The 11,817-nt window shown below is 35.2% G+C and overlaps 1 protein-coding gene across 5 annotated transcripts; it reads right to left on the minus strand.

Annotated features, from left to right (window-relative positions):
• Positions 1 to 347: 347 nt before the first annotated feature.
• On the minus strand, positions 348 to 7,316 carry LOC111911229 (TMV resistance protein N). Of its 5 annotated transcripts, XM_023907010.3 has the most exons (7): positions 4,677 to 4,813; positions 3,290 to 4,581; positions 1,506 to 1,558; positions 1,385 to 1,421; positions 1,032 to 1,287; positions 849 to 938; positions 348 to 752 (listed from the first exon to the last, which is right to left on the minus strand). In XM_023907010.3, the coding sequence occupies exons 2-7, from the start codon at positions 4,516 to 4,518 to the stop codon at positions 606 to 608; spliced, it is 1,812 nt and encodes a 603-aa protein (XP_023762778.1). In that variant the 5' UTR covers positions 4,519 to 4,581; positions 4,677 to 4,813; the 3' UTR covers positions 348 to 605. The 5 variants fall into 5 exon arrangements, with proteins under 5 accessions (XP_023762778.1, XP_023762777.1, XP_023762776.1 ...); XM_023907009.3 differs by having other exon boundaries at positions 849 to 911; positions 1,385 to 1,558; XM_023907008.3 differs by having other exon boundaries at positions 1,385 to 1,558.
• Between the last annotated feature and the right edge of the window lie 4,501 nt (positions 7,317 to 11,817).

Consider the following 11,817-nt stretch of genomic DNA (forward strand, 5'->3'; position numbering starts at 1 on the left):
CAACGCTGGCAACATGCTTATATTTTTTTTATTACATGCAATAGCAATACATAACCTATAATAGCAACATATTTCCTTTTTTTTTTTGCTAATAATAGCAATATGTAAGAAAATAAAGTACATTTACTGGTAAGAATAAATAAACCTCGCTGTTATCAATACAAAATTCCCTAAATTTATTTATTTATTTATTATATTTTTGTTTATACTAAAACCACCTCAAACTTGGAGTGAAATTGGTCTGAACCAAATCTCAACGAGCTTCATGGTTTAGAAGTGATAAAGAGGCAACGAGCTTCATATGATATCGATACAATTTCCTTATTTTAGTATTAGAAATAGAGAAGGATTCCAAGATGTAGTGTATAAATATCTTTATGTTTAATCATAATGCATCATACAATAATTGAAATATATTTTGATATAGGTTACATAAGGTCATGAAAGTATATAAAACATTGACAGTTTGACTCATTGTTCCAAAATAATTCATAAAATCCAGCCACGCATGCCCATGATTTACCTATCCAAAATTTAAATTCAAGAGCATTAATTAAGTGACTGTTTTTACATGTCATTCCATTACCTTTTTTCTTTTTTTTTTTCTAATTGCCAATGAATCCAAGCCAATGGAGAAAGATTGCAAAAAGAAGCATAAATACGACCATAAGAAACCCCTGCCTCCCCAGAAGCCAATTTTTGGTTTTTACAGCACCTTCACATGCTGTTTTTATTCGATCAGCCAACTTTATCTGTAACAACCCCACCACATCTTTAATTAAACAAAATCCAAAATCCAAAAATCTAGAAACAATAAATGCATGAATATATAAATAGTGTTTAATTACCAGTCTATCGATGGTCTCCGGTGACAAAGACGACATGACTTGTTGGGCTCTTTCTGCATCCTCCTGAGAGAGTTTGATGTCAGGTGTCATCTTTCCAATCAATAAACCAAACATCAGTTAATCAAATGTCAGTTGATACACAATCTGTTAATATGCTTTTTGATTATACAATAGCATATATACCTCACGCATGTCTGGATTCGTCAATTGGCTTTGTGGAATATTACTCCTATTTGTTTCCATTGGATTTTGAGTGTTGAAAGATGATGCCATTTCAGACCTCTTTTGGAGCTCTTCATTTAGCATCATAATTATCATGTCAGTTTCCTTTTCACTCATTTCTGAAGAACCATTGTTGTCACCTTGAAAGGAGGTGATCACTTGGAGCATATTTTCTAAATCTTCTGGTTCTGGTGCAGGCATGAAGTTCTCCAAGAATCTATTCAATAAACCAAGAAAATACCATACCAAACACTAGATTACTTCTCAAATACTGTACAACCTGTCATGTCATGCGTAAGAAAATGTACACAAACCTGATGAGTTCTTGGTTCTGCAGATACTCTGAAGATTCTGAAATACATACAAGATGTAACAAAAGAATACATACATGTTGGTCAATAAAAAACTTGACTTGAAAAAAAAAACACAAAATACCTTCTCCTGGTGTACCCTCATCACCATCTTCAATTAATATTTCCTTGCCCTCCCTTTATCAGTACATAAAGGAAATTAATATATTTTGTTAAAGATTACATGATTAATAATTTATAAAATTGCATTTGGAAAGAATATCAATATTAGCTGTGAATCAACCAATTTTTGCAAGGTTTCTACAAATTATCGTGAATTCAAAAGGGATTGGCCGAAAATTATATTTTTCAATTCGAAAGGTTGATTTGAATTTAAATTGAATTTAATACCAATGTTTTAAAAACTGATTTTTTAGTTGAACCGGTATGGTGAGCGGTTCCCGGTTCAACCGGTTCGACCGCCGGGTGAACCGGTTTCTATACTTTTTATGTTTTTTTTTTCCATTTTCCTACACATACGTATATATAGAAATTATGAATTTGATGTTTACAAGTTCAAACATTAAAAATACACATAAAAATAAGTTGTAGATGAATCCAAATACATTAAAATAACACATAACCATAAGTTTTAATGTTTTTACATCAATCCATATACGTTAGAAAGAAAATAAAATATAATACCGAAACAAAATATAGTTTTTGATGAATACAAACACATCAAAAAAATTTATAACATTTACCATATGTTTTTATTTATAGAAAACTAAATAGATTTGAAAAAAATCATTAAAGTTTATTGTGTAAATGGTTCTTTTTTATGTGTTTTTATTCGGTTTAACCGGTTCAACCGGTTTATTTTTGACCGGTTTTTTCTAAAAACCGGCCGGTTCAATCCGGTTCAGAAATCAATGTAAAACCGGTGATAATTGAACCGCTCCCTCTCCCGGTTCCCGATCCAACCGGTTCGACCGGCCGGTTCAAACCGGTTTTTAAAACATTGTTTAATACATTGATTGACAAATTATTGAAAATTTATGGAGACATTTAAGTTTACTTATCTTTTTTATTATATTTTTAGATTAGATTTTTTTTTATAATTTAATTTAATAACAAAGCCAAAAAAACCACAAATTGCCAAGTGGATTTAAATGATTTTGAAAAAAATAAAAAAATGTCATGTGGCATATTGAATTAGGTGATTACATGTGGCAAAAAACATTAGGTAGGAAGGATATAAGGATCAAAGGCATAGTTCATTCAAAATCTTAAATGAAAATCAATGATTAGTCGATTACTGCTTCCAATTAGATCAAAGGTATGAAAAACAACTCATAAAATAAAAATAATATTTTTTTTGTTTGTATATATAGTCGAGTTTTGATCCTCATATTTGGTTTTTCATCAGATCGATGCGTGCATGTGTTTGAATTAATGATGGTTGATACATATACTAATGATCGTGATTAATTGAATGTGCAGACATTCGTATGCCCATTAAAAAAGAATTGATTGATACAAAAATAAAAGGAAAATTTGTTGGACAAGAAGTTGCTACAAGTCGATTGGAAAACTCACTACAACACAATTACACAGAAGCTTATAAATTAACCACAACTTTAGGATATGATGGTTTTGTGCATTTCTGGAAAATGGGTTAAAACCCACGGGTTTTAACCTAGAACCCATGAGTATATGAGTTGAACCCAAGAAACCGAAAAACCGCCAAAACCGACTCCAGAACCCAAGAAAGAGAACCGATAAAAAACCGAGTCTATTGGGTTCTGAAAACCAAAAACCGACAGTGGGATCCAAAACCGACCCATATACAGCCCTGATTAATATTCCACACCACTTCATGATTTACTAAAGTATATAAGAAAATTAATAAAAAAAAGAAGAAAATACCTGGTAAGATACTTCTGAGTGGACTGGCTCCTTAATTCTGTGCGTGCCAGTGTGCTATCCATGGCTTGTATGCGGCAGTGGGGTCCAAGTACTTCATGGGTATATATCTCGGTTGCAAAAGCACAAGACTGAAGAAGTGATATGGATCCGAAAACATGTAGACCATTCATCGAGGAAATACTATGTGGAAGATGACTTATTCCTGTAAACGCTATATTTAACCCTTGTAAAAGCTTTAGGTTTCCCAAATCCTCTGGCAATTTCTCAACTTGTCTACATTCGCGGAGATAGAGATGATTTAAAGATTTCATGTTACAGAGGCTGTTTGGAATATCTCGTAAAGATTCACACTTTCCTAGGTTCAGCATCTCTAAACTCTCTAGTTGCCCAATATCCTCGGGTAACTTCTCGAGGCCTCCACAAGAGTCAAAGTGTAGAGATTTCAGATGACTCAGCATGCAAATGCTATCTGGAATACGTCTAATATTTATAGAAATGAACACCAGCTCCTCTAAATTTCCTAACCAGCCAAGGTTCTCCGGTAACTCTTCAAGATGTTGGCAATCTCCAAGTTCGAGAGATTTCAGATTTTTCAACATACAAACACTATCAGGAAGACGCTGAATACTTGTAGTCGATAAACTCAGCTCCATTAAATTTTCTAACAAACCAAGATTCTCCGGCAACTCTTCAAGATGCTGGCAATCACTAATGTTGAGAGATTTCAAATGTTTCAACATACAAACACTATCAGGAAGACGTTTGACGTGTGTAGACAACAAAATGAGTTGTTCCAAGCTTTTCAACTGGTCAATGTCGTTAGGAACCTCCGTAATACAGCCCTGAAATTTAACTTCTCTTAGATGTTGTAAGCCACAAATGCTTCCTGAAACACTCTCAAGTTTTGTGCAAGGCTGAAGATCTAGAAAAACAGTCTTATAATCAATTCCTTCTCTTGACAAAGGTGGTTCTTTATAATATACAAATGTAAATCGTAGATTGTTTGTGTGGTCCTTTGGAAAATCCTCCAAGGGATCCACTTTCACAGCTAACACAGGTAGACTAAGAAGCACATGTGGTTCCAATTGTTTAACAAAAGGAAAAGATACAGACCATGGGCAACCACGTAAATCTATGTAGATAAGCCTTTTTAGACATCCAGCAGGCGCATAAATCTTTTCCAAATCACGACATCTTTCAAGACCTAACCTCTCAAGATTGGGAGTCATCCCAAGGTCAAGGGTCCTCACCTTCGAATTTTTAAGGTCGAGGAACCTGAGTTTCTCAAGAACCTATCAAATGCAAAAAAGAAAAAAAAATTAGACAGAGTACTGTTGTATCCGCTAACAAATAGATGAAAAGCATTACAATGAATCAACCATTGTACCTTTCTTTCTCTACTTTCCCATAGTTGTGTGATTTTGCTTCCAGTCAATTCAAGTCCAACAAGATTCTTTGCTCGAAATGTGTGGGGTAAAGAGAAACCAGGGTATTTATCCTATATCAGATACTGTAACGAATTCGGAAAGGAGGGTTTCATTTCATCAAACTTCCAGTCACTAGGGAAACAGTCACTATCGTTCCCCAAAACACAAAGATATCTAAGTTTCTTCAGGTTTCCAAGTTTTTGGATGATAATTTCAGGACTCAGTTCACACAGCAGCAAGAGCAGCAGCATTCCAGTACATGTTGAGGTTGCAGTACCCTATGATCCAAAAGCAGTCACCATGAAACTTGTGTTAGAGGCTGCAGTACCTATAATTAAAAATATGTTGCTTGCAATAAATTCGATCCTTACCTCATCATCAGACAATAATTCTACAATTTCCTCTTCATTCCAGAGTCGGCTATGTTTGTTGAGTTCATGGGGGTGGGGGTGCTCTCGCCGAATAATATTCTTGCCCAATTCTTGTATTGTATCATGCATGCCCAATCTACCATCTGAAATCGTTACGAGAGATTTGTGCTCAAGAATTCTTAAACCATATGTAGCATGAAATCCACAGCTCTCAAGGATTCTAATTGCAAATTCATGAGAAATCCCGTTCAAGAAGCATGCAACATCTAAGAAGATTTCCTTGTGATCATCCTCTAGGCTGTTATAGCTTATTTCCAATACATCTAGAGTCTCTTGTAGTGGAATTTTTTCAAGTCTTTTAAGTGCATCTCTCCATACATCCTTATTTTCACCACACAGATGGGAACCCAAAACCCTAATCGTTAAGGGAAGACCATCAGCATAATGTACTACTCGGGCTGCAAGCTCTTCATACCCTTGATCTGGAATATATCTCCTAAACGCAAACCAACTGAAGAGGCGAATTGCTTCCTCATCCGACAAGAAATCAACATCATGAATCCACTTCTCATTCACTCGATGTGACAGCAGCACTTTCTCGTCTCTTGTTGTAATGATGATTCTACTTCCATCCTTAAACCAATCACCAGCTAACGCCTCGAGCTGTTTTGTATCATCCACATCGTCTAGAACAAGAAGCACTTTCTTATAGGGTAGCCTCGTTCTCATGATTCTTTTCCCATCATTAACACTTCCCACAATGCGTTCATCTTTAAGAACATCTGAAAGGATTTGTTGTTGCAATGACTCCAAACCCTTCTTTTTTGAAACTTCTCTTATGTCAGCAACAAAGCTACTACCTTCAAAATGGGAAGATATTTGATCAAAAATAGCTCTGGCTAAAGTCGTCTTCCCAATGCCTCCCATCCCCTTGATCCCTATCATCCGGGCTTTATCTTTCAATCCGATCCCCAAAGACGCCTCCAAAGCTTGCATCCGCTGTTCCATGCCTATTAGATGTTCATCATTGCCCAAATGAATGGAACCTAGCTTCAATGAAATTTCTTCAACAATTTTTTTGATGGCTTCAGCTTCATGCCTGTAGATTAAACAATATTTAAGTAGCTTGCTCAAGATCCCACATGATCAATTAGTTTCAGCACTATACCATACATATATTTCATGTTTCACAAATATATATCCATCTAGAATGTTGGAAATAAGAAGATTAATGTTTGATGCTTTGTTTATAAGGCTCAACTGAAAAAGAAAAAAAAAATTGTTGATGTAGAAATACCTCTACCCAGACACCAAAGATCAATGCAAAAATGCACATATTCCTCTTTAATTTGAAGGAAACGATTTCAATAATAGTTAGTATTTATAAGCATATTGTTTCTAAAACTTAAATACTAACTACAAATCTAACCCATACTTCATAAATCAAGGAAGAAATACCCAGACACCAAAGAAAAGAAAAATCTATCATTACATAAAAGATGCAACTTTGAGTTAGAGATATACAATATAATATTGATGACCCATCTACATGATAATACAAAAACGAAAGAAGTTTTTTGCAGAGATATGATGAAGGAAGGAATTTATACCCATTAGCAATGTTTTTAAGGTCCCACCCAACCAGATTGCCTGCATCTTCCAGAGCTTTTTCCCATTTCTTAATTTGTTCGTTGTCCTTATGTTTGGCGATTGCTCTTCCAACTGGCCCAGTTTGATGGCGGATGTCGCTGGGCTCCACACCATAAAAGAGTGGATAAGCAATCTGTTGGTTCCCATCTTGGCATTCCATAATCTTCGTGATCTCCTTCAAGCACCAAGAAGAAGATGCATAGTTTTTGGAGAAAACTATGATAAAGAACCTCGACTCTTCAATGGATTTGAAGAGCTCATCGATCCGTTTTCCTTTCTCGAGCTCCTCGTTATCCCTGAAGGTATGAATACCTTTTTGCTTAAGAGAAGCATAAAGATGATCAACGAAGGTCTTACGTGTGTCTTCTCCTGTAAAGCTTAAGAACACCTGATACTTGAAGCTCTTTTGATTGGATGAAGTTGAAGAAGACGCCATTAAAGGTTTTCTTGAGACAGATTCTTAAGAAATAACTGCAAAGAAATTAGGAATGTGTGAATTACACATACATTTTGTGGGTTATCTGTAATACACGCCAATGAAGAAATTTCAAATGCCCCGACCAGGCCGCCTGGATTGAATGGATGCATTTGCTTATGAAGTTACGTTGCAACTTGCAATGGTTGACTGAAGAAGTCAGCCAAAGTTGACTAATTTCATGTTTACTCCCTGTGACATTCCAAATATAGCAGGTTTAGTTCACAAGATTTATTTCTTGTTGTGTTCATCCATATTTCCGAAATGTACGTAAATAACATGTTTTGAGGAAGATAGAGGCGGTGTATGAATAAGCTCTACTTAACTCTAGTTACCTTATTACTAATTTTCAGCCAGGAATATGTAAAAGATGAAATAAATAGAGTTAAGTAGAGCTTATTCACATACCGACTCTATCTCCCTCAAAACATGTTATTTACATTTAGGAAATATGGATGAACACAACAACAAATAAATCTTGTGAACTAAACCTCCTATATTTGGAAAATCACAGGGAGTAAACATGAAATTAGTCCAACTTTTGGCTGACTTCACTACTAGAAAATAGGGGGGTTTTCTACGGAAAATAGCAACGGAAAATTTTCGTACGGAAAATAAATCTTGTGAATTAAACCTGCTATATACGGAAAATAGCTACGGATTAACTATAGAATGGGACACCCTAATTTTGTAACGGAATGGCTACGGAATAGCTACGGATATAAATTTGTAGCTATTTTGTAGCTAATTAGCTACGGGCTAACGACGGAAGAAAATAGCTATGAAATAGCAACGGATTTATAATTTCCATTATTATTATTATTTTTCATTATTGGACTCTTAATTTTTTTTTGGATCACTTTTCTTACATATTTAAGACACGAACAATTAAAAATCATACTACTAATAATATTTATAAACATCATAATAATATATAATAATTGTAACAAATATGTTTAACACACAAACAAACGATTAAACAAAAAAAACCTATGTTTAACACATCAATACGGTGAAATAATCTATGTTTAATTTATAACTAATGAAAATTGATTATAATAAAGGGAAATATGTATATTTGTATGTGTATTTATGTATTTATCTATGTATGTATGTGTATGTATGTATATGTATGTGAATGTGGGTGCGTATGTAAATGTATGTGTGTATTTGAATGTGTATGTGTATGTTTATGTGTATGTGTATACATGTGTGTGTATTTCAATCAACCATTGCAGTTTGCAACTTAACTTTGCAAGCAAATGCATCCCTTGCGGCCTGGTGGGGGCATTTGAAATTTCTTCATTGGCGTGTATTATATATATATATATATATATATATATATATATATATATATATATATATATATATATATATATATATATAGAGAGAGAGAGAGAGAGAGAGAGTGTGTGTGTGTGTGAGAGAGAGGTTCATGTATTCTGAATGGTGGATAATTATAGACCAATCATTTTAAATATTAATATTTAAAAACTATTTAAATATATAACGGGAGTTTGGTAAATTGACAAATAAATAAATTAGTTTAATTAAAATTCAATCATAATAAATTATTATGGTAACTAATTTATTTATTAAGCCTATAATTATGGTAGATATCTTTTTTTCCTTCTATTCCTATGACATTTATTATCAACATTAACAAATTTCCTCTTTTTTCTTCTATCTCTGTCGGTCTCCTTTTATGTTCTCATCCCTCTCCAGGCCAAGGACATCAAAAACAGCTCACAGCCCCCGACGTCGCCCCTATCTTAATGAGAAAAAATCGGCATTTATGTTGAAGACCTGGCCGCTCTCCCATCAGTTGATGTGGTAGCATAGAAATCACCATGAGTCTCTTTAGCCACGATAGCAGGTATGTCGATTTTGGTTTCACGGGACTACTAAATCAGAATTCTCTCGAAAAAATAAATTTTGATCGGTTTTGAAGTCATATGAACTCGCTGAGTTTGGAAATGACTAATCTTTTGAAGTTATTTTATATAAATTTAAAGAAATAAATTCTCATATATACTAAGTAGTACCTCCTACTGCGATTTGTAGGTTATGTTGATTCCAACAGGTTCGATACCTCATTTCCCTTCTTGTCAAATTAAATGAATGGTGGAAAGTAGTATAAAAAATTATTAAGGTTTATCATATTCCAGAAAGGAAAAAACCTATATATGGTACTTAAGTGGGATTAATTAGGTTTTGTAACATCCCGACTCCCATGTATAAATTTTAAACCTTCATATTCATATTTGTAGACTAACTCGGCGAGTTGGATGCCACAACTCGTCGTGTAGAAACCGACAAAGCCGTGTGGATTCTAAAACCTACTCGACGAGTTGGAGGCCCCAACTCGACGAATAGAGGATGTGCATGAAAACCCTAATTTTTAGGGTTTGCAACCTATTTAAAGGACCTTAAGTCCTCCTTCTAGCCTCCTTATCACCTTTTCACGTCCAAAAGCAAGCCCTAATGGAGCTAACCCCTATTTTGAGTGTGTGTATGTGTGTGTGAGGCTAAAAGTGTGTGTTTGCTGCATTTCTTAAAAAGACTTGAAGATTTAGAAGCTTTGAACGAGAAGGGGCTTGTAGATCCAGCATCTACATTGTTTTGGCATTCATTTGAAGGTAAAAAGTCATTACCTTGATCATTTTCTTGTTAGATCTCTTCATTCAAGAGTTTAGGTTCATTTTTAGCTTATTCTTGAAGCATTTCTGGTTTTGAGCACGATTTGAAGTTGTAACTTCAGATATGGACTCCTCTAGGCTCTCATGGACATAAAGCCTCAAGCTTTATGAAGCTTTGGCCCTTCTCCATGCCCTAAACCTCTTCCTAAGGCTATTTTTGAGTGTTTTAGCTTCTTGAAGCCTTGCATGCACGTACAGTTAGCAACTTTGGAGCCTTGGTTTCGCTTAAAAGCATCTGAATGAGAAAAGGACTGAAGGAACTCGACGAGTTGGATGAGGGTTTCTCACTTTCTGGATTCTAGCATGAACTCGACGAGTTAGTGAGATAACTTGACGAGTTGGTTAGGGTTTTACCGACATTCTGGATGTTGCATGGACTCAACGAGTTACTTGGTAACTTGGCGAGTTGACTGGGTTTTCGCGATTTTCTAAGTTCTAAAGGAACTCGATGAGTTTGTAAGCTGCACTCGACGAGTTGGGTCAACATGGACTGTTGACCCTGACCGTTGACTTTGACTTTGACTAAGGATTGACCAAATTTGACTTCTTAGGGTATTTTGGTAATTTGGGGAATTATGGAATTTGATCAATGGCGGTTGTAGGTGTTGGTGTTTGGAGCCATGTTTCGGTAGTTTGATCTTTCCAATTTCGTTCAACGTTGTGAGGTGGGTTTTCCTCACTATACTCAAAGGTTGAAGACACCATGTCCGGCCCTTTGGATTGTTATCCTGTTTTATTGTTAGTGTGATCTGTTAGATCAGTATCCTGGTAGATAGGATGTTTCTATTTGGTTATGATCAGTTAGATCAGTATCATGGTAGATAGGATGTTGCTATGCTTAGTGATTTGTAGATCGGTTTGTCTGTTTGTAGACTGTTATGTGATTATCTGATATATGTTCACATGATTGATTGGTGGTTGAGGCTTATCTGTTTTATATGAGAACCAACGGACCAGGGCATTCCAACCCGATGGTTTTGGGCCGAGAGTATTCCATCCCGAGGATAATTGGACTCATAGTATGTGGGCATTCCAACCAAATGATTGTGGGCCGGGGGTATAGCGTCTCGAGGATGATTGGACCCATAGTATGTTGGCATTCCAACCCGATGGTTAAGGGCCTAGGGTATTCCGACTCAATGGTTGATCTGGCCCATAGTATGTTGTTATTATATGTATGTTATTTGTTGTGCGGGTATTTTGGGAGAACTCACTAATTTCCAGGATTACAGTTTTGGATTTTGTTTTTGGTACTTCGGATGATCGCGGGAAGGCAAAGGCTTGATCGTGCACCTCTTCCCATTTTATGATGTTGATTATCGAGGATACTCTGATATGAAACTATTTTGAAAATATTTTGTAATAAAGAATGGTTTTGAATGCTTGAAAAAGTTTTAAATTTTCATGAATTTTATGGATGTTACAAGTATGTATCAGAGCCTTAGTTTGAGTGAATTGGAGGAACACTCGTGTGAATTCAGTCTCAAACTAAGGAAAATATTTTCAAAATGACTTTTTCAAATGGTTTTCAAAATACGAAAAGAGGATGCCGAGTGTACGATCAGCCTGAACTGGTAAGTAGACCCCAAAATACCATGCAGTTATTTGATATTATGATATGTTAGAGTAGCATGCTAGTTATAGGCTAAGGATCTTCAGTAATTGCATAATAGAATTGCCTGATTATATGATGCCTGATAACGTAGGATTTCCTTATATAAAATTGACATCATTACTGTAGTTGCTTAGTGTATGCATCATAGTTGTACATAATTAAGATCCTATAGCCTTAGAATGTTTGGTTTGGCCTTATTTTCTGTTCTTGTTTGATGAAGGGCTTAAGGTAGGATCAGATATTCGAATTTCTATAGGGTCCAGCGTTATCTATGACTAACATATACGAGTG

The sequence above is a fragment of the Lactuca sativa genome, chromosome 8, assembly GCF_002870075.4.
Source record: "Lactuca sativa cultivar Salinas chromosome 8, Lsat_Salinas_v11, whole genome shotgun sequence".
NCBI classification, from domain to species: Eukaryota; Viridiplantae; Streptophyta; class Magnoliopsida; order Asterales; family Asteraceae; genus Lactuca; species Lactuca sativa.